Source organism: Euphorbia lathyris, chromosome 8 (assembly GCF_963576675.1).
Source record: "Euphorbia lathyris chromosome 8, ddEupLath1.1, whole genome shotgun sequence".
NCBI lineage: Eukaryota > Viridiplantae > Streptophyta > Magnoliopsida > Malpighiales > Euphorbiaceae > Euphorbia > Euphorbia lathyris.
This window is the reverse complement of record NC_088917.1, coordinates 38901214-38924638: the sequence shown is the minus strand read 5'-3', so window position 1 is coordinate 38924638 and position 23425 is coordinate 38901214. Positions and strand designations below refer to the sequence as shown.

The following is a 23425-nucleotide window of genomic DNA, read 5'->3' as shown; positions in this document are numbered from 1 at the left end:
AAGAATCCAGCAACAGGAGCACGCTTCATACAATCTCGGCTTTCCCAAAATTAACGGACAATAGTCGAATCAGAATGAATCGTACCTTTACCTGTGAAGATGTTAAAGCCGCACTGTTTAGCATGGCACCCTTTAAAGCGCCAAGGCCAGACGGATATCCAGGAGGATTTTACCAAAAATTATGGGATAGAATTGGCTTCCAAGTTGGTGAGATGGTTTTACAAGCTTTGAATAGAGGAGTCTTTGAGCAGAGTGTGACGGAAACACTGATAACAGTCATACCGAAGGTCAATAACCCGGAATTTGCATCACAATTCCGTCCTATCAGCCTTTGCAACGTGCTATATAAAGTAATCACGAAGTGCATCGTCAACCGGATTAAACCGTATCTGAATAAGCTTATCAGCCCGGCTCAAAACAGCTTTATTCCAGGACAGAACATATCTAACAATATCATTATTGTCCAAGAAGCTATTCACACACTTAACAAAAAGAAAGGCAGAAAAAGAAGCATGATACTCAAGCTGGACCTGGAAAAGGCTTATGACAGAATAAGCTGGAATTTCCTGAAAGAAACCCTAGAACTCGCTGGTTTTGAGAGGAATTGGATTGCGCTTATAATGAAGTGTGTCGCTGCATCATCCATGCATGTCCTCTGGAAGGGAGAAAAGTTGCCTGGTTTCACTCCGTCTAGGGGGCTCCGGCAAGGGGATCCACTTTCGCCTTACCTTTTTGTGTTATGCTTAGAAAGACTAAGTCACATGATCGAAGATGCAGTGATCTGCAAAAATTGGAAACCGGTCAAGCTTTCTAGAAGGGGACCAGCCCTTACACATATGTTTTTTGCTGACGATATCGTTTTATTTGCCGGAGCGTCTGAAGCACAGGCTGAGGTGATTAAGAATGTTTTCAATTTCTTTGGCGACTGCTCCGGACAAAAGCTAAGTCCAACAAAATCAAGGGCCTTTTTCTCAGCGAACGTCCCGAATAGCCTTCGTCAAAGCATTTGTAATGTTCTTGGGTTTGAGGAAACTGGAGATTTGGGGTACTACTTGGGAATGCCGCTACTTCATAAAAGGATTAACAGAAATACATATCAAAGGTTAGTGGAAAGGGTTAATAACAAAATGGCAGGTTGGAAGGAGAGGTGTCTGTCACTAGCCGGAAGGATCACGCTAATAAAAATGGTGGCCGCGTCAATGCCGGCCTATGCAATGCAAACAATCTCACTACCTACGGGGATCTGTCAGAAATTGGACAGATGTAACCGCGACTTTCTATGGGGATCCTCCCAAGAACGCAGGAAAATCCACTTACTAAATTGGGATAAAGTTTGTCAGCCAAAGCGTTTGGGCGGCCTAGGTATACGACAAACAAGAGAATTCAATAATGCTATGATTGCTAAGCTTACCTGGAAAATTATTGCTGAGCCTGAGCAGCGTTGGGTCCAAGTGCTACGTGCAAAGTACTGCCCGGATGGGATTTCATCGAGCTTAATCCCTACTCGAGCAGCTGCATCAGCAACTTGGCGAGGAGTTGTCAATGGCAACTCAGTCATACAGACGGGGCTACGTAAAGCTGTGGTTAACGGAGAGAAAACGTACTTCTAGACAGATTTATGGTGCGGGGATAAGTGCCTCATCGATGTTGCGACAGTCCCAATCCCGGATAACCTCTTGAACAAACCAGTATCGGACTATTGGATGAACGGAGAGTGGAAGTGGATGGAAATTGAACCCTTCCTACCAAACAGGGCTACTTTACAGCTTGCAGCGCAAACTCTCGATAGGGAAGGAAACGGTGAGGACCGGTGGTGCTGGAGCCTTACTAACACAGGAAAATATTCTGTGAAAACAGGCTACGAGAGCATCCGAAAGGAAAGAGATTCGAATGAGCAGGGCGAGTATTGGGAAGGAGTTTGGAGGCTAGATGCAACTGAACGAATCAAAACATTCATATGGCTAATGAAACATGACAGGATCATGACGAATCTGACCCGTTTCAAACGACAGTTAGCGGACTCAGTAGATTGCGCGGAATGTGGAAAAACGGAAACTATTCTACACGTGTTAAGAGATTGCATGGAGGCTCGAACAATCTGGCTCGACCTGCTTCCAAACAGCGTGGTGGACTCTTTCTTCGAACTAAACAAAGAAGATTGGGTGAATAGAAACATAAAGGAACAGAGAGTATTCAGGGGAGTGAAATGGCAAACAATCTTTGCGTTTGCGGTATGGTGGATTTGGAGGTGGAGGAATCAAAGCATTTTCGAAGGAAAGGTGGTTAGGGGGAGAAAAGCTGAAATGATCTTGAATCAAGATGAGGTGTTCAGTAAAGCGATGGAACAGCGGAACTTAAACGAAATAGAACTGAGAACGGAACATTGGATAAAGTGGCATCCTCCGGATATACATTGGGTGAAGGTTAACTCGGACGGGTCAAGCAAGGGAGACCCGGGAGAGGCAGCAGCGGGGGGCGTCATAAGAGATCAGAACGGAACTTGGCGTGCAGGGTTTGCAGCTAATATCGGCATATGCTCCGCATTTATGGCCGAGTTATGGGGGATCTATTATGGACTGTTGTTAGCATGGGAGAAGGGATTTAGAAAAGTAGAAGTTGAGATTGATTCCCTTAATGTAATGAAAGCTTTGGAGGAAGATACAAATGACCAACATCCTCAACTCTGCCTCTTACAGAAATGTAGACATCTCAGGGAAAGGATGTGGGAAACGAGAATCGTCCATGTTTTTAGGGAAGGGAACCAAGCTGCTGACTGGATGGCAAGATTCGTAGGGAAATGTACTTTGGGCTATCATGAGTATGATGCGCCTCCTGTAGGCCTCCAGACTATTCTTGAAGAAGACCGCTCAGGCAGGTCAACTAGAAGAATAGGGTTACACTAGTTTTCGTCTGTTTTTTCCGAGCTTAGCCTTCCTCATAACCAAAAAAAAATAAAGAAATTATAAAAGGGATAAGGTAAAAAAATGTCCATAACGTTTACAACTATGAGGAATTTTACTCTTAACGTCTAAAATTGTGCAATTTTACACATAACGTTGGCAAGAGTACTTTTATCTCTAACATTGGCAAGTTGGGTGAATTTCAAACATTATTATAAAACATGGATATTTTATTTCTTATTCTACACAAATTGCACATATCAATTAGTTCTAAAAAAGAGATTTCATATTTTTTTTATTTAATAATAAAATTGAAAATTAATATTTATAAATTCAACGAAATATTGACATTTTTTGTAAACTCGTACAAAATAAAATATATATTTTTATTTTTTTAAAAATGACTTCTAATCATATGTTTGTGATCTGTTATTAGTGATAATAAAATGACAAACATGTGAAGTGTAATGACAATATTAATGACCAGGAAGACATTTTGATGCATTATTTCTCAAATTGACCCAACCTGTCAATATTAGAGGTAAAATTGCTTTTGGCTACCAAAGTTAACGGTATAATTGCACCATTTTAGACGCTAAGGGTAAAAGTGCTTCTAGCTATAAATATTAGGGGTATTTTTGCACCTTATCATAGTATAAAATAAAAAATACGTTACACAAATTAATAAAAATAATCGATATAAAAAAAATTATTAAACGCAACAAAATTTTGTTCTTTTGGTAATTATGTTGTATAAATATATAATAATGTTAAAAAAGAAACATATTTTAGGGAAACAAGAATGATAATTAATGTTAAAAAGAAACATATTTTAGGGAAACAAGAATGATAATTTGGTCAGTAACAAATAACCACAAACATGTGTTTATGAAAAGCTTCAAAACGGTGCAGTTTATAGAAAAAATGTTAAACGTTGCGGTTATATAAATCTAACCAAACGCTATATTTCATGTGGTTTGGAATGAAACACTAAACGCTGATCCAAAAAGCTGAAACAAATACTCCGTAAATATGATAATAGTAATATTTTTCCTCTAATGAGAATGGATAAATTTGGAATCTTTGAGCATTTAATTATTTATCATAACGATATACTTCATCTTGGATAGACTTTGTTCTTTTGAAGTAAAATGATAAATTTAACCTCATTATTTTTTGTATAAGTTTAGAAAAATTGCAATGTATATCACTTTAAATAAGTTTAAAGACAAATGGACCACTGTAAATAAGTTTAGGAGGTCAATGGTGCACTTTAAAAAAATATAGGTGGCCAACATGTTATTTTAAATAAATTTAGAGGGCTAATAAGACACAATATAAATTCATGAGTCAATCAAACATTTTGGATAAATTTAAAGGCTTTTTGATGTATTAAGCCTTTCATAAAAGCATCGCTTCACCCTTCAACTAATAAAATGTTTCACTTAACCCTTCAAGAAAATAAAACATTTATCAATTAATCCTCCTCCTTTATTGATGTTTAAATTAATATGTTAAGTCGAGCTTTAACGTGCTCATATTCGACTTGTTAGAAAATTGACGAATTTGAATCGGAATTCGAGCTAAACATTTTATCCGTGAGTTGGGGTAAATTTCATCAATGGTGTACAATCTTTACCCTTTCACATCTTGGTGTACAATCTTCAATTTGTCTCACTAATATATATGAACTTATAGGTGACCTCCCACTTTGGTGTATGACCGGTTAAAATGATCGGTCAACTCAAAGTCAATGCGCCAACTCATCATATTTTATCTTACTCATTTATAAAAAGGGACCCACACATAATATAATTACAAAAATACCTTTATTCCTAAATAAAAAATATTATCTCTCCATCTTCCCCTTTCTCTCTCTTTCCTTTTTCTGCAAATCCTTTCTCTCTCTAACTCATCTCTCTTCGATCGTTTCTTCAAATCATTTTCTCTGTAAATCCAAATACAAATACAACAATAGCCCCAAACAATTACTACATTTACGTAGAATATTCATGTAATAATTAAACCCATATGTTCTTGAACTTAAATTCGTTGATTTAAGACACATTCTCTCTGGGCCCTCTCAATTCACTTTTTCTGCTAAATACGTAAAAAAATGATTAAAATTAACGAAATTTCCAAAATATGATTAAAATTAACGAAATTTCCAAACTATGCCATTGATGTTCCTTGCAAGACTAAGGACTTGGCTTCTACACTGACTCTTGTGTTCCGCTTGCAAGTAAGTCCTGCATATATATATGTTTTAATTATTCTCTTCATCATATCAGAATTTGATTATTTAATTTTAATGTTTACCCAAAAGGAATTCAACAACTTTTGTTGTATATCAAATCCAAATTTAACAATCCAACCATATATATATATATATAACTGAGAACTGTAACATAATCCATTTCAATTTCATTTCACTTTTAATTTAATAATTTTCAGGAACAATAGTCGGACAATAAATTATTTAATGTTTTTCAGGAGTGAGTGATATATGCTCAGAGATAATTTGAGAGTAGATTATTTGAAGGATCATCTGCTATTCGTTCAAAAAGCAATTGTCTAAGTTAATGGTTTGATTTCGTAAATGGTTTTAACATTGGAATAAAAAGGATACTTTGGATTTGCAGAAAAAGGGATTTGCAAAAAAAAAAAAGGCATTTGTAGAGAAAAGGATTGAAGAGAGAGAGGGGTTTAGAGAGAGAAGAGATTTACAGAAAAAATGAAAGAGAGAAAGAAAGGAAAAGGAAAGATATAGTATTTTTTATTTAGAAATGAGGGTATTTTTGTAATTACATTATGTGTGGGTCCCCTTTTATAAATGGGTAAGATAAAATATGATGAGTTGGCACGTTGACTTTGAGTTGACCGGTCATTTTAACCGGGCATACACCAAAGTGGGAGGTCGTCCATAAGTTCGTATATATTAGTGAGATAAATTGAAGGTTGTACACCAAAATGTGAAATGGGGTAAAGGTTGTACACCATTGATGAAATTTACTCCCGTAAGTTGCTTGCAATTTTATTCACCATATTTACTAATTAGCAGCACATTAATTTTTATTTATAAACTTCGTTCGCGAACAATTCGTTAATTATATCTATTTGAAATTTCTAACACAAAACTACATAATTTTTAAACCTATAAAACAAAAGTTTATATAAAATTGCGTTGTTTTACAATTTCGTTTATAGAGATACAATTATTAAAAAAATAATGGGGTAAATTACATACGTGGTGTACAACCTTTACCCCCAAATCATACTTTGGTGTACAACTAAAATTTTGTCACACTAAACCGTACGAGTTTCAGGTGACCTCCCACTAAAGTGTACAACCGGTAATTGTGGTCGGTCAACCCAAAGTCAACGTGCCACATCATCATTTTCATCCTACCTATTATAAAAAACTGGAGCCCACTCTTTATGAAATTATAAAAATACCATTTACCCTTATATAATTACTAAAATGTCATTTTCTCCATCTTTCTCTTTCCCTTTCTCTCTCTAAATCTCTCTCTCTCCTCTCTCTGTCTTCGATCATCACAACCTGAAGTTTATTACCATTGATAAAAAACGATGATGTCCCATCATAAGGATTGAGCAAGGAGTACCTTCTCACGAGGATGTCCCTACGGTCATCATCCATGAGAAGCGGAGGGTCCAGCTGCAGTATATCAACTGTTATTTCATTTAGGGGGGCTTCAGCGTTTTCCCTAATTCCATCGTTTTCCTAAATACCGGGAACCACAGGAAAAATCTCCCCTAATGCGAGCTGCCTGAAATCAACAAAAAAGAAATGAATTCCTTTTTTCTCCAGAAATAGAGAATGAAATGTAACTAAATAACTGAGTTCGATTATCATTGCTTACAAGGGCTGCTACCATTTTCGGAGCAACTTTGCGAGTACGACTCGACATTCGCCGAAACGGGCTCAAAATGTCATCGTCCATGGTTGTCGCCTGTCAATTCGGACTTAATCACAAGTGATTAGAATTGCATAACCAAGTTTAACAGTTCGATCGAAAAGATCTGGGAGAACGAAACACGAATGAGTCCTATTGTGAAAAAGCAAATGAAGACAGAATACAGGAAAAGATGAAGGAAAGGACATAGTGAACTGTAAGAAGAAGACGATGTCGTTTTGCTAAGGGTGCAGAGAACAAAAATTTAAATGACTTGGTTCCAATTCAATTATGATTACTACTTGCATTTTCGGGAAGGAGAGAGGAGTGAGAGAGAAATGGTAGAGAGAGAGGAGTTGAAGGAGAGAGGTGTGAGGAGTGGGGGAGAGAAAGGAAATGAGCGAGAGAGGAAGGGGATGGGGACAATTTAGTAATTTCACAATAGGTATGTTATTTTTTTATTTTTAGAATAGTCAAATTGATGACGTGGCAACATTGACCAGTGTTGACCGGTCACAAAAACCGGTTGTACACTTTAGTGGGAGGTCACTTGAAGCTCGTACGGTTTAGTGTGACAAAATTTTAGTTGTACACCAAAGTGTGATTTGGGGTAAAGGTTGTACACCACGTATGTAATTTACCCAAAATAATGAAATCAAACTTGTTTATGAGCATGTTCATGAACTTATAATTGAACTTGTTTATAATTTATAACCGAGTATGCTCGCGAGCTTTCGAACCGAGTTTTTCCATTCTCAAGTTTAACTTGTTTTATAAAATCGATGGAGTTTTTATTGAGTCATAAGCGACTCATTTGATTTATTGTTTAACAATAGTAACTTTGTGTGTTGTTGTCCAGCAAAAGTAGATAGAGAGGCTCCTCATTCTCTCTACTTTTTCCTCTCATTGCTTTTTCTTATTTTCAGATCTGGTCATTTCCGTTACCACCACCATCACCGTCACTTTTTCAGGTTTACTTAGAGGGGGAAGAATGAAGCTTGTCTTCCTTCTTCCTCCTCTCATTTATACTTTAGTCTTCATTTTTAGTTTTAGATTTACCTTTTCTTGTTAGTTTGAAGTCTATATACCTTCTTTAACTTCTTTTTCCGTCAAATCTACACGTGTGAGCTATACTTTTTTCTTTTATTCTTTTTTCGATCTTAGCGAGAGCGGAAAAGGTCTATCTTGTCCGTAGATCTATAGATCTGCGTCGTTGTAAAACCAGAAAGGACTCAGTTCCGAATGTCCGGAAGAGCTTAAATGATGAAGTATGGATTATAGCGGTTTTTCAACGGGGTTCGATTTACGAGAAGGATATGATTTCTATATTTGTTGTATTTGTACCTTTTATGGTTTTTATTGCTCTTTGTAGTATTTTTCATTGCTTTTTGTAGCTTATTTTCTTCCCTTTATGGATCTTGTACTGGTTGTAACCCGTATGAGATGAAGGTTTTATTCCTCTTTGTTTTCATGATGTATTTGTACATTTTAAGTTAATGGAATGATATGTGGTATTTTTATCAAAAAAAAAAAAACAATAGTAACTTTGCTATATATATATATATTACAAAACTCGCTAATTTGGAAGCTCATTTGCATATTTAGACTCATTAAACCATTCATTAAATATCTAGAATATTCAATATGGACTTTTCTGAAATACCTTTCACACATATATATATATATATAACAACTTAGCGATTTCTTCTTCCTCCTCTTCCTTCTTTCTTTCTCTCTTATTCCAATCATTCATGAGAAGCGGAGGGTCCAGCTGCGGTATATCAACTGTTATTTCATTTAGGGGGGCTTCAACATTTTCCCCAATTCCATCGTTTTCCTAAATACCAGGAACCACAGGAAAAATCCCCCCTAATGCGAGCTCCCTGAAATGAAAAAAAAAATTGAATTCCTTTTTTCTCCAGAAATAGAGAATGAAATGTAACTAAATACCTGAGTTCGATTATCATTTCTTGCAAGGGCTGCTACCATTTTCGGAGCAACTTTGCGAGTACGACTCGACATTCGCCGAAACGGGCTCAAAACGTCATCGTCCATGGTTGTCGCCTGTCAATTCGGACTTAATCACAAGTGATTAGAATTGCATAGCCAAGTTTAACAGTCCGATCGAAAAGATCTGGGAGAACGAAACACGAATGAGTCCTATTGTGAAGAAGCAAATGAAGACAGAATACAGGAAAAGATGAAGGAAAGGACATAGTAAACTGTAAGAAGAAGACGATGTCGTTTTGCTAAGGGTGTAGAGAACAAAAATTTAAATGACTTGGTTCCAATTCAATTATGATTACTACTTGCATTTTCGGAAAGGAGAGATGAGTGAGAGAGAAATGGTAGAGAGAGAGGAGTTAAAGGAGAGAGGTGTGAGGAGTGGGGGAGAGAAAGGAAAGGAGCGAGAGAGGAAGGGGATGTGGATGAGGATGGGGACAATTTAGTAATTTCACAATAGGTATGTTAATTTTTTATTTTTAGAATAATCAAATTGATGACGTGGCAACGTTGACCAGTGTTGACCGGTCACAAAAACCGGTTGTACACTTTAGTGGGAGGTCACTTAAAACTCGTACGGTTAGTGTGACAAAATTTTGGTTGTACACCAAAGTGTGATTTGGGGTAAAGGTTGTACACCACGTATGTAATTTACCCAAAATAATGAAATCAAACTTGTTTATGAGCATGTTCATGAACTTATAATTGAACTTGTTCATAATTTATAACCGAGTATGCTCACGAGCTTTCGAACCGAGTTTTTTCATTCTCAAGTTTAACTTGTTTTATAAAATCGATGGAGTTTTATTGAGTCATAAGCGACTCATTTGATTTATTGTTTAACAATAGTAACTTTGTGTGTTGTTGTCCAACAAAAGTAGAGAGAGAGGCTCCTCCTTCTCTCTACTTTTTCCTCTCATTGCTTTTTCTTATTTTCAGATCTGGTCATTTCCGTTACCACCACCATCACCGTCACTTTTTCAGGTTTACTCAGAGGGGGAAGAATGAAGCTTGTCTTCCTTCTTCCTCCTCTCATTTATACTTTAGTCTTCATTTTTAGTTTTAGATTTACCTTTTCTTGTTAGTTTGAAGTCTATATACCTTCTTGGACTTCTTTTTTCGTCAAATCTACACGTGTGAGCTATACTTCTTTCTTTTATTCTTTTTTCGATCTTAGCGAGAGCGGAAAAAGGTTTATCTTGTCCGTAGATCTATAGATCTGCGTGGTTGCAAAACCAGAAAGAACTCAGTTCCGAATGTCCGGAAGAGCTTAAATGATGAAGTATGGATTATAGCGGTTTTTCAACGGGGTTCGATTTACGAGAATGATATGATTTCTATATTTGTTGTATTTGTACCTTTTATGGTTTTTATTGCTCTTTGTGGTATTTTTCATTGCTTTTTGTAGCTTATTTTCTTCCCTTTATGGATCTTGTACTGGTTGTAACCCGTATGGGATGGAGGTTTTATTCCTCTTTGTTTTCATGATGTATTTGTACATTTTAACTTAATGGAATGATATGTGGTATTTTTATCCAAAAAAACAAAAAACAATATATATATATATATATATATATAAATAAATAAATATATATATATATATATATATATTACAAAACTGGCTAATTTGGAAGCTCATTTGCATATTTAGACTCATTAAACCATTCATTAAATATCTAGAATATTCAATATGGACTTTTCCGAAATACCTTTCATATATATATATAACAACTTAGCGATTTCTTCTTCTTCCTCTCCCTTCTTTCTTTCTCTCTTATTCCAATCATTTGCAATCCTTTAATTTCATATCAATCCAAAATACAAACTCTTTATGTAAGTATTTTATTGATTTTACATCCTAAAATTACTTTGTACATGATAGTTTCGTGTATTTTAAATAAAATTTTTACCATTTCGTATGTATCAGTGTTTACTCGATCATTTCGCAGTTCACGATTTTGCTTCGCAGAATCGTAAACTGCGAAACTATAATATTAAGAAATAGGATCCGCAGTTCGCATAACTGCAAAGAACTGCACAATTGTATAATTTATTCCGCAGTTATGTGACATATGAAGCACATTTCGTGGCCTTTCCCCTCTTGTCCTTAATGTTGTTTGACAATGTGTTTGTTTTTTAGCAGTAGCAGTATGTCAATTGGCCATTTATTGTGTGTGGTCATATGGAACGGCTAATGGAAAACCATGAAAAAACTATGACATACGAGGAGGTGAATTGAAGTTGCTTCGACTTTCAACAAAAATCAACTTCAAAATTTTACAAATTAGAGTCTACACTTCCGCATGTGTTGATTCAATATCATTTGACGTACGTATGACTATGCAAACTACATACGGCCCACTTAATAGCTTCACAATCTGTAAAACCGCGAAGGGAAAACAACTTCGCGATCATGAACTTGTTTTGCGGTTGAAGCAATCCGCGATGATTTTGCTTCGTTGTTTGCGACAAATGCAGAATAAATATATATATATATATATATAAAGAGTATTTTGGAAAATTTCATATTGAAATAGTCTAAATATGTAAATAAACATTCAGATTGTATTAATTTTATAATTTACCATTTATTTATGAGATAAGGTACCAAAATAGGCCTAAGGTTTTTTTTGGAAGTGTCAGGCTCTACGTACAAAATAACATAATATAGAATTATCGTTTAAAAAGGGTATCAATTTAGATCTCGATAATAAAATATGACACATTAGCGTGTCATTCATATTATTCTGTTAAGTTCTTTTTTTTTTTTTTGAAGTAATTATTCTGTTAAGTTCTAATTTAACTCTCCACATATCATTAACAAAACTTAACGTTATAATATGCATAACGTATCACATTTCGTTATCAAAACCTAAATTAATACGTTTTTTTAAAAGTTAAACTTATTATTAATGTTATAGTAAAACCTCTATAAATTAATACTCGATAAATTAATAAACTCTTTAAAATAATAATTTCTTCCGGTCCCGACTTTGGCAAATTCAAAAAATGATCAATTTTAATAAATTAATAAGATAATAATTTTCTGGAACAACCCTTTATAAATACATTGTATTGTTACCTCTATAAATTAATAATTTCTCAAATACATATGCGAAATATATATAGATATATATACTTAGGATAATTTAGCAAAAATATGAATCTATAGTATGTTGTTTTTTCTTGAAATTTAAATCTAGTTGAATTTCATCTCGAACTATTCTCAGTGCATTCAAAAGTTCCGGCGTATCCTTGTCAAATTGTAACAAAAAATTGTAAAGAGTTGATGATGCTGTATTTGCTTCCTTTCTTGTGACTGGTGTCAAAGGTACCGAATCATCCTCAGTTTCATCCTCAATTGAATTTTGCTTAACGCTCGACACAATTTCTTCTAAACTTGAGCATTCATTGTTTTCACCTGGATAATCCAATATTTGATTGACATCCATTGGATCGCGGTAACCAAATTGACCAATCATTCACTCAAGTTCATGAATGTCTTCGGTGGTTGCTTCCTCTAAATTTGTTGTGGCAGATTCATAAGAAGTCTATTTGTGGTATGATTTGAAACAACATTCCATATAAATTTATATAGTAATTTATTAACTATGATACATTGAATATTTTTAACATAAATACAATGAACTTCCAAGTTCAATTAACTTATATAATGCACATTTAATCTTATTTGTTCATTGATTTTATATAAAATTTTTATTTAAACTAGTAATTTAAACTTTATTTTTAAAAAAATTGAAAATCACTCTATAAATTAATAATTATTAATTTATCGATTAATTAATAACTCTCTAAATTAATAAAATTCCATGGTCCCGACATTATTAATTTATAGAGGTTTTACTGTATTTTATAAGTAGAGCTTAAATTAATAATTTACCAAAACTATATTAACTTATCCTTTTATTTATCCCTTTATTTATTTGTTACCGCAACGGTTTAATTACTACGCATCGGCTTTCAGCATTTCAACGATGCAAAACCGTAAAACAGGTTGATGTAATAGAAGAAAATCTGAGTGCTTGTGATAGACAATGTCGACGATCTACGTGCTAGAGCCGCCGACGAAGGGCAAAGTTATACTGAACACCACCTATGGCCCACTGGACATCGAGCTCTGGCCTAAGGAGGCCCCCAAAGCCGTCAGGAACTTCGTCCAGCTATGCCTCGAAGGCTACTACGACAACACCATCTTTCACCGTATTATCAAGGGCTTCCTTGCCCAGGGCGGTGACCCAACCGGAACCGGCGCTGGTAACCTTCTTTCCTTCTTTTATTGTAATTGAAATTCTGGTTGTTTTTGGCTCAAATTGACCATTACGATTTGGTTAAGTTGGAGTTCTTTTAGGGTTCTATCTGTAGTTGGACATCGGGTGCTGTTTTTGCTCCTAGACTCTGGTCTACTACTCGACTGTTGTTTTGTCCATTATAATATGCTTCGCTTACTGATTACATGCTCTGTTATCTTCCCTTTCTATAGCGTAATTTAAATGTTATTATGGGTTATTGGATTTGCTATTGTCGAATGTGCTCCAGTTAAACTGTAATCACTCGTTTTAGATAGATAAATCTCATTTTGGAACTTTGGGAATTCAAATGGCATGGAATAAGTTAAAAGTTTAGTCTATAGGTGGTGGAATTTAACTATGCGGCCATTAAATAGTAGAAAATAAACTGATTTACTCTCCCAATCCACTTGCATGATCTTCTCTTAACATTTCAGTGTTGCAGCTAATTTTAACTTCTAAGGCTCAATGGAAATCTGGTATGATTGAACAAATATGGTAACCAAATCATTGTTGTGTAGAAATGTGATACTGCTAGCTTCTTCAGGGTTTAGATTGCTTGAATTGCAAAAATATTTTCATGATTGGATATGCTATAAATGTGGGCAGTATGTCAATACCAGAATAAATTAAAGATAACAGCAAGAGTTCTGTAACATCCTAAAAGCATAATAAATTCCTTTCAATTAAAAATTATGTTTTAACTACTTCAGTATTTTAAAAGTTATTTAAATCCTCCCTATTCTAGCATTGCAGTAAGCAAAATTACCTAGACTGTGTATGACTGATGTGGCTTGGTTCTTCCACAGTAGTTCAGAATGTGAACTTTGACATTCTTTTTCACTAGTGAACCATAATCTAGATCATGAGATGAAGATCACAAATCACCAATGGTATCACAATTGTGGTAACACTATCTATGTTGGTCCATATTAATATCTGCAGGTGGTGAAAGTATATATGGAAGTGTTTTTTCTGATGAATTCCACTCGCGTCTAAGATTCAATCATAGAGGGATAGTTGCATGTGCAAATGCTGGTTCATCACATTCAAATGGGAGCCAATTCTTTATCACCTTGGATAAATGTGATTGGCTTGATAATAAAAGCACTATTTTTGGAAAGGTAATCATATCTTTTTTTCTTTTCTTATTTTAATGTCCATTTAGGGTGTCAATTTAACTCTACCTCCCTCTTTTTCTTATTTAGGTAAGTGGAGATTCAATATATAATCTTCTCTCACTTGGTGAGGTTGAAACTGATAAGGATGATCGCCCCTTGGATCCACCCCCGAAGATAAAGTCAGTTGAGGTAGTCTCTTTGTTTCAACGTGTACATAAATCTATTATGGGATGTATATATCTGAGGCATGTAAACGTTTGATGCTTTCAGAAATTGAGGTTAATTATCTGCAAATTTGTGCAAGTCTATGAAGCACCTATACTTCTAAGAGGTCAATGTACGCATATCCGGTATTCCGAGGACGGGGATACGGCGGGGATGCGTACAGGATATGACGGGGATGCGTACGGGATACGGCTAGGAAGTATCCCCTTTTTTTCTTTTTCTTTTTTAATGCAGGGATACGTCAGGGATACGTCGGGGATACTTTTCATAATTAATAGAGGGCGAGCCTTGGCGCAACGGTAAAACGTTGTTGTCGTGTGACCAGAGGTCACGGGTTCGAGTCTTAGGGGCAGCCTCTTGTCAATTAAATTGGCAAGGGAAGGCTTGCCCGCAATACACCCTTGTGGTGGGACCCCTCCCCGGACCCTCGCTCAGCGGGGACGCGTAATGCGACCGGGCCGCCCTTTTATATAACAAATTAAATAAAGTAATATCGACCCACCACCCATTAACAAATTAAAAAAATTTAAAAATATAAGGACTATATGACTTATTAGTTAATATTATAAATGTTTTTTATGGTTTTATAATGACTTATGAGTGTTATTTGTGGTTTTATAATGACTTTATGAATGTGATTTGTGGTTTATATATTTATGTATCTTTTAAATTTTTCATTACAAATGATATATATATTATTAATTATACATAAAATTTGCCGTATCCCGCCGTACCCGTATCTCATATTTTTTTAGAAATGCCGTTTGCCGTACCCATACGCATACCCGTATCGGTGCTTCATAGGTGCAAGTGGAACAAGATAGATTTATCTGGGATATTGATGAGATGTAGAGATATAATGATCACTCATCTTTATTTTTATATGATTGTGAGTTGATCACATATCCAATCTATTATCTTTTACTTTCACTATTGTTGTACTAATTTAAATGATCCTTCATCATCTTTATAGTACCTATGTTTTATTCATAGTTATTAATGGCGACACCATGGCGCACATTTGGCGCATGATGCACAAGGCCCTGGGCCTAGCGCCACAGTACCTCCCATGGCAGGCGCTGTTGTCACTCTGGCATGTGCTTTTGTGCGCCTAGAAATGTTGATAAAAGGCACGCCTATGTGGAAAGATGGTTTTGAAAGAGTTAAATAGGGTTTGGAAAGAGTTAAATAGGGTTTAAAAGAGTTAAATATGGATTTAATATTTAGATTAAAGACACATCTAGTGTCTAAAGTAATAACAAAAAAAGGAACTTCTAATTTCAAGAGACATACACAAGTGCAACATTACAAAATTACAACGAAAAAAAGGCACTAACGCATAGCAGCGAAAAAAAGAAAAAAGAAGAGAAAGAAGAAATACCACAAACCACACTTTGAGTGATGAATTTGAGACTTTTGATGAGAATTAGCTATTAGTTAAGTTAGGATTTACTATTCACATGAACAATTGAACTGTAGATTTAGAATATGGGGTTTATTGCATACACTTTGAGTGATGAATTTGAGACTTTTGATGAGAATTAGCTATTAGTTAAGTTAGAATTTACTATTTACATGAACAATTGAACTTTAGATTTAGAATATGGGGTTTATTGCATGTTAGAATTTATTTGTAATTAAGAATATTGTCATGGTTTAGTATTTCATTGCATTTTTATTTTAGTTCTACAGTTTTATAAAAAAAAATCGTAATTGCGCCTTGTGTCGCTTTGGCGTGTGCCATCTCCGTGCGCCATGCACCAAGGCTCCAGGACCCCTAGCGCCTAAGTGCGCCATGTGACTTCAATAACTATGATTTTATTTTTTAAGGTTTTTCTTTGCTACCTAGATTCATTCTTCAATTTTTGTTTTCAGGTATTATGGAATCCTTTTGAAGATATTGTTCCTAGAGAACCTCCCAAGCCTGTGGGTCAATCTGCTACAGATGCTGAAAATAAAGATTCAAAGAAGAAAGCCGTGAAGTAAGTTCCTCCACCTGTCCTCCATGAGCTAATAAGAAGGCATGTCTTAGATTTTTGAAATGGAAAAATGTTTGTTTTCATCAATGCTATTTTTTAAGGTGTATTTTATTTGCATATTACAGAAAGTTGAACTTGCTTTCATTTGGAGAAGAAGCTGAAGAGGAGGAGAAGGAATTGGCAGCTGTAAAACAAAAAATAAAGAGTAGTCATGATGTACTGGATGATCCTCGTCTCCTAAAGGAAGAACGTGCTAAAGAAGAACTGGTAATGGCTCTAGGATATGAACGAACTTTAAAATTGGAAGTGTCCTGGATTTGTTATCTCATGTTTGCTTTTCGTGAAAAAATACCAATTGAAGATGCAGTGTTTCCCTTTCTAAAAGGGCGGCCCGGTCGCATTACGCGTCCCCGCTGAGCGAGGGTCCGGGGAGGGGTCCCACCACAAGGGTGTATTGGGGGCAAGCCTTCCCTTGCCAATTTAATTGGCAAGAGGCCGCTCCTAAGACTCGAACCCGTGACCTCAGGTCACACGGCAACAACGTTTTACCGTTGCGCCAAGGCTCGCCCTCTATGATTATATAATTCTAGGACATGCCCCAAAATTATGGGAGTCGGGCACGGAAAATCATAAAAATCAAGACAAAAGGGCATAGAATCATATAGCATATACTTTGATTTTGAATATTAACTGCAAATCATAATTCAAAATGTCATTGGCAATGAAGAAGAAGAAGAGCATTATTTATGCTTAATTTTTATGTTGAAAACGTATGACACCCTTGTGATCCTTATCAGTTTTGAACTAAATGAAGGTAGACTCACATAAATTGTATTTACTTCTCACTGTAACTTGGTATAGTCCTGCTTCTACTATGGATGGACATTTCATGCCCTTGAGAGCTAAACATGCCTAATTTTCAGTAGGATTGTCTCGGACAGATAACAGAAAAAATGATTTAGGAATCCTGAGTTTGAGCTACCTCTTATATTTTATGGATACTCTAATGCATATACTTTTGGAGTTAATGTTATCCACTTTCTCAGTTTGTGATTGGTGAATCCAAACTAAGAAAATGCAAGAACTATTTTTTTTTTCTCATTTTAGATATATTTGATGATCTCAAGGACATGTGCTTAATACTACATCTCCAATCCAGAACGCTTCTGAGGCTAAGGCAAGAAGGGATCGACAATTATCTGTGAGAGAAGCATTAAGTTCAAAGAAAGACACGTTGCAGAAAGATTCAGATGATGGACTTCATAATGATGATGATGATGATGACGACGACGACAACAATGAGGATGTCAATTTTGATGCACGAATGAGGCAACAAATACTCAGAAGAAGAATGGACCTGGGAGATATCCCATCCAAACAAAAGAAAAATGGTACTGTAATTATCTTCACAAGCTTTACAATGGATAAAAATATAGTATCATGATTCTTCAACATGGACCCTCTGATCTAAAATTGAGGTATTGTTATACCCTAGTACTCTGTGTGTTCTATCTGTAGTTTGTGTATTCCTTTTTTCCGGAACGTAATTAACAGCAATATGAAGCTGGAGGATAGCTATATTGCTAAATAAGTTGATCCTTTTGAATTAGTGAATTTATGTTAAAAGGGATTTCCTCTATGAAACACTAAAAATGAACTCTATAGCTTGGAGGCACTTGAGTGCTTTAATGGAGAACAAGCACGCTATCACATGAAGAAGGCTGAGGATGACAGATATGCTTGCTGAACATTAAAAATTTAACCTTTGTTTAGTAGTAAATTGCATATACCCCTTGATTTTTACTTGCTCAGTTTGTTACATAATGTTATTTCAGTTTGCTGGAGAAAAAAACTGTTATGCGAGGAAAGTTGCGATTCTTGGAATTAGCTCTATCTATGTATTCCTGTAAAGTTCTTGATCAAACACTTCTAGATGTGGTGCTTGTTTCCAATGTGGTTCGGGTATTTGTTTTCCATCCAAAATTAGATCCACAGGCTAATATACGCATCATTAAGACAAAAAAATTGGGAAGTTGGAAATTAGCTGGTGATTTTGTTAGACATGACAAAAATGGTTGGCTAATTTGACATTTTTGTCATCCCCTCTATATTTTCTACAGTTATCAACTGATACTTCTATTCATAATTGTTTTAGTTATTTGTGTGCAGGGAGCACTAGCCCAAAATCTCATCAAGTTTCTGCTTCAAGGTAAATATATCTTTTCTTTGGAGAGGTTGTCCTTGTGGTATAATATGGTGTGCATATGCTTAGAACAAATGTCTTTACTTTTAACATTTTCAGTGCTAAACAAATTCCATTTATCAACACTCACATGAAAAATAATAAATATGCTCCAAATATATATCATGGCAGGCAAATTAATTGAACAATCTAAATGGTACAGTGGAATTTGGTGAGGTGACAAGAAATTGGAATGACATGTTGAGGTTTGATATGCGCAGAGCACAATCTTAGGTTGACCCATGAATTTACTGTTTAAACTATGAAACTGCCATTGTTTATATTTTTTTCCATCCTTGGTCTGGTGAATTAAATCAATATGATGATAAGATAATCACTCAAGGATGGAAAGAGATTGCTGTGCTGTTAATTTCGCTTCTGACTTAGTAAAATTCTTTATCTGGGTACTTATTCCAAAAACAAGGAAGAAGAAGAAGTTAAGAAAGAATAGAAGGAAGCAATAAGTAACAAAAGGACTCTGTATGTAGCTGCACTTTGTAGGTCTTATTCCATCAATGATGTTACCTTAATTAATTTACAATCATGACTATCCCTAAGTTCTGTGCAAGATCATTGTTATACAATGGTGAACTTTTGATTTGCTAACTGGAACAGGCAAACATGTATAATTGAGTGTCTTGGTTAGTTATCCTCGAGTCTAGTCTATAGCATTTCCTTGAAAAGCTGGGCCTTGCATTTTTTCCCCACTATGTAAGGACTCTTTGGGTTTTTTCTTTCTTTCTTCACATGCCACATCTTGATATAATAATTTTGTGTCAATGGAGACAAACATAGTGTGTTGCAGCAAACTGTTAGTTATTTTTCATTTCACAAATCAATAAATATCACAATATGCAGTCAGAAAGACTTGTAAAAGAAGTTGATCCAGAGTAATAGTTTATCATATTAAAAACTAGAAAATAAGGTCACTGTTGATGGAGTTTCTTGAGAAGTGAAAAGTAGGATTTAGCTAAAGCATTTAGCTTTCTGTTGTTAATATAACTACCTTGTTTTTCATAGGCCTGTTACTAACATTGATGATGACCGACCAAAGGTGGAAAAGCTGTCAATGAAGAAAAAGGGAATAGGATCTGATGCCAGAGCTGAACGCCTGGTTAAGGCAGATGTAGACATGCAATTGTTCAGTGAGTCAGAACGGGGAAGATTACTACAGAAACAGAAGAAGCGCAGACTTCAAGGGCGTGAAGATGAGGTAGGCTATATATCATTGTGTTTAATTTGCCAAACTCTTTCTAGTTATTATTTCTTTATCTATTTGACAGTAGTCAATTTCGTATGAATCTCTAACTGGTTTAGACTGTCATATTTTTATTGATAGGCAGACCATGAGGATCGCAGTCACACATCCATGCTCTTTAGTCCTTAATATTTGGTACTTTGTCTGTGTATGTTGAATGATAACTTGACGGGAGCATTACGTGTTATACGTGAATTACACATTGAAGATCCCAATGGCAAATGGCAATTATATTCAAAGATTAACATTTCTTGTGTTGGATGTACTTGTTAGGAGCTCATTCCCTTTAAGCAAACAAAGTCTTCGTTTAGAGTCTTGTATATGCAAAAATAATTGTTAGGAGAGGTTACTTGCCTCTTCAAATTGTCTCAACTTTCCAAATGGTTCACTGCCAAAAAGACAGAATAAAGACGAGCATTTATAAATCACCAGGGAAATGCTTTATTTGGTCGGTGTGAGAATGGAAAATTGTAAAAGAAAGCACTATTTTCCATATTGATTATAATCTGTGAACTCGTGCACCTAGGGGAAAAAACTTCATATCAATTTTCAACTACAAAAACCATTTGAAGTAACTAATTGCATGTGTGGAATACTGTTGTGAAAAACTGTAACTCCGTAGTTATGTATTGCTCGCTGGATACTCTATGTAGTCTATACTTGTGCATAATAGCAATTGTCATTTAATTATTTGTACATTTGTGGTATGCACTGATACATCTTTTGATTTGGGTTTTTATCAACTTTAGGTATTAGCTAAACTTCAGAATTTTAAGAAGTCTATTTCTGCAAAGCCTATTTCATCGAACACTGAATCTGGAGGTGTTTACAAAGAGGATTTGTCTGACTGGAGTACTGTACGCCTAAAGTTTGCGCCTGAACCTGGCAAAGTAAGTTGCATTCTCTTCAATCAGAATTAGTTGGAAATGTTTTGAAAACCAAAAGGACAATATTTTTTTTCTTTCCTTAAAAAAAAAATCAATGGTATTATGGTGGTGTGTGCTTAATGAATGATGATAAAATACGAAGTACGTGCTTGACTTTAACTTAAACATACAAAGATTATGGTCAATTTTCTCATGTTTTAAAAGATATTATGTATTAATGGCAAGGATATGGAATATTAAGAAGTTATTGGATTCTTGATTGTAACAGGATCGTATGTCTCGCAAAGATGACCCAAATGACTATGTTGTGCATGACCCTCTTCTGGAGAAGGGGAAAGAAAAATTTAATCGGATGCAAGCCAAGCAAAAGAGACTAGAAAGGGAATGGGCCGGAAAGTCTCTTACTTAAAATATCAGCTTTCAAATTTCATTTAGGAAAAGAAAACAAAAATACAGGACCAATCTCCCAAGAAATGGGTACTGATCGCTCTGGTTGAAATCTTGATAAGGTGAGTTATCTGGAAGAGCATGTGGCAGTAGGGAAAGGCTTATTACAGACATATTGGGTTGGGTTTTTGTATCTTACTCGATTCTATTGTCTTGGTCCAATTAATGTTGTATACTAAAAAGAAGTAGAATAGAGCGCAATGAGTAAGAGTTTAGGAGTCAAATTGCGTATGAGAACCGTTGTAATGTTAATGTGGATGTGTGTGACATTATTCTAGATTTTGGCCAACCCCACTAGTTGAATTGGTGAAGAAGAAGAAGATAAATTTGTGTATGAGAATAGGGTTAGTTTAGACCGTTTTACAACTTGTTTAAAGGTGGAGAAATCACCTTAAGTTATGATTGTTGACCGTCCCCTTTTGTGGACCACTGCTGGTGTTTCAACTTTCAACATCTATTTTGCGGCAGATTGATTGGATCTTTTGCTTTCACACTACACATAATATCAACCCTGTATCCTTCTTTTTAAGAGTGTATCTATTTGGTTTAATTATTTAAATCTACTGTTAAATATTTATGTTTTACTGTTTTTGAGTGAAAAATGAGAATGAGAATGTACATTAGCTTTAAAATATTCTTATTTTATTTCAGGCCAATCTATTTTTATTTAATTTGCTTGCTGGGAGCTAAATAATGCTCATTTTGTTATTCTCTCTTTTAGTTATTACACTTTTTACTGTTGGTAGGCTTATTAGTCAAAAGCAGTGGATAATGCTGAATTTTTGACAAATATGTCATCATTATTACCAATAAGGCAATAATAATAATAAACAATTAAGTCATTGCTTGATGGACATTTTTTTTTTGTTATTATTGTTATAAGTATCATCTCTTTTGCAAAATCTCCTAGCAAATTGACGGATGGAAAAATCAGTTTATTTATTTGATTGATACTAGCAGTGTTTTTGTTGAACATTTTTCTCAAAAGAAACGAAAATCAACACTAAAATCCAAATTGCTTCTTGTATGGTTCACACATGGACAGAATAATAAATTTATAGTAGTTTGTAGTGCTGCTGATTCTTTCTTTCTTTCTTTAGTATTCATATTTTATTATTTAATTTGGTTTTCTCCAAAATCAAAATTTAGTATGCTCTCATATCAATTTATTGCTAATATTGTAGAGCCATCCAAGGGTTTAGGTCAAATACTTATGTGCTTAATCTTGGACGAGTTCAATAGCTTTTATTTATTTATTTTGTTATTAACTTGTATTTAAAGCATTAAAGATTCTCTGACCTTTATCTTTTCCTTTACCGTCATGTCTTGTTGTCATTTTTCAACAAAACCCATTTTTCCAAGGTATAAAGAAGACATTGTCATCATCTTAAATTTAAAAGCAACAAAAAAAAAAAAAAATCTCATTCTTAAATAAAATTAAAGAGGTCAATAATACCAGTTATGATCTCATCCAATTGACACCAATTCGTTTGATATTATAATTTATGATCTTATATCATATAAAAATATATTAACATAATTTTATCACAATAATCTGATTTAATAATAATATACCTAAATAAATAACTCATTGAACACACAGAGTATGTTTCCAAGTTCCCCATATGTCCCATCAACTAAACAAGAAAGAACATCCACAGTTAAAATGAGTTAACTTATAATCTTACAAAAAAAGTGAAAACTCATGAAGTGCGTCTAAGACAAAAAAAAAAAAAAAAATTTATTTATTTATTTTGGTTTTCATAATTGATTCTATATTACATTTATACAATTTATCATCCAAATCCCTTTTAATATAATCTCTGCATTTTAATTTGTTTTAAATAAAATTTGACCTTATTTAGTGGTTCAAAATATCAACATTCTTATATAATATAATTAGAGAATGTAGTTTAATCATGGTTTTTTTCCCGTCTACCATCCTCTCTAATTTTCAATTATTATTTTTTTTTTTCAAAAAATAAAGTATATAAATTAAAGTTCAAAATTTCAATCTAGTTGAAGATGTTCTAAAAGAAATTAATAAAAGAAATTATTTTTATAAAAAAAAACAAATTATTAATTATTAATATGGACAACATCTTAATACACATCCCCAAATGTTTATGGGATCCTCC

General features: G+C 34.6%; 1 protein-coding gene across 1 annotated transcript; it reads left to right on the top strand.

Annotated features, from left to right (window-relative positions):
• The first annotated feature begins 12801 nt into the window (after positions 1-12801).
• LOC136202541 (peptidyl-prolyl cis-trans isomerase CYP57) lies at positions 12802-21871 on the top strand. The gene is made up of 10 exons (XM_065993229.1): positions 12802-13096; positions 14074-14252; positions 14337-14438; positions 16350-16456; positions 16579-16720; positions 17613-17844; positions 18623-18662; positions 19716-19908; positions 20703-20843; positions 21109-21871. The coding sequence occupies exons 1-10, from the start codon at positions 12877-12879 to the stop codon at positions 21247-21249; spliced, it is 1497 nt and encodes a 498-aa protein (XP_065849301.1). The 5' UTR covers positions 12802-12876; the 3' UTR covers positions 21250-21871.
• Positions 21872-23425: the final 1554 nt, after the last annotated feature.

What these genes read in the sequence shown, in the direction of transcription:
- LOC136202541 (XM_065993229.1), top strand. Translation starts at nt 12,877, where the DNA reads ATGTCGACGATCTACGTGCTAGAGCCGCCGACGAAGGGCAAAGTTATA. An exon ending in AAAGCACTATTTTTGGAAAG is followed by an intron (nt 14,253 to 14,336) that starts GTAATCATATCT and finishes TTTCTTATTTAG; the next exon opens with GTAAGTGGAGATTCAATATA. An exon ending in TTGCGCCTGAACCTGGCAAA is followed by an intron (nt 20,844 to 21,108) that starts GTAAGTTGCATT and finishes TGATTGTAACAG; the next exon opens with GATCGTATGTCTCGCAAAGA.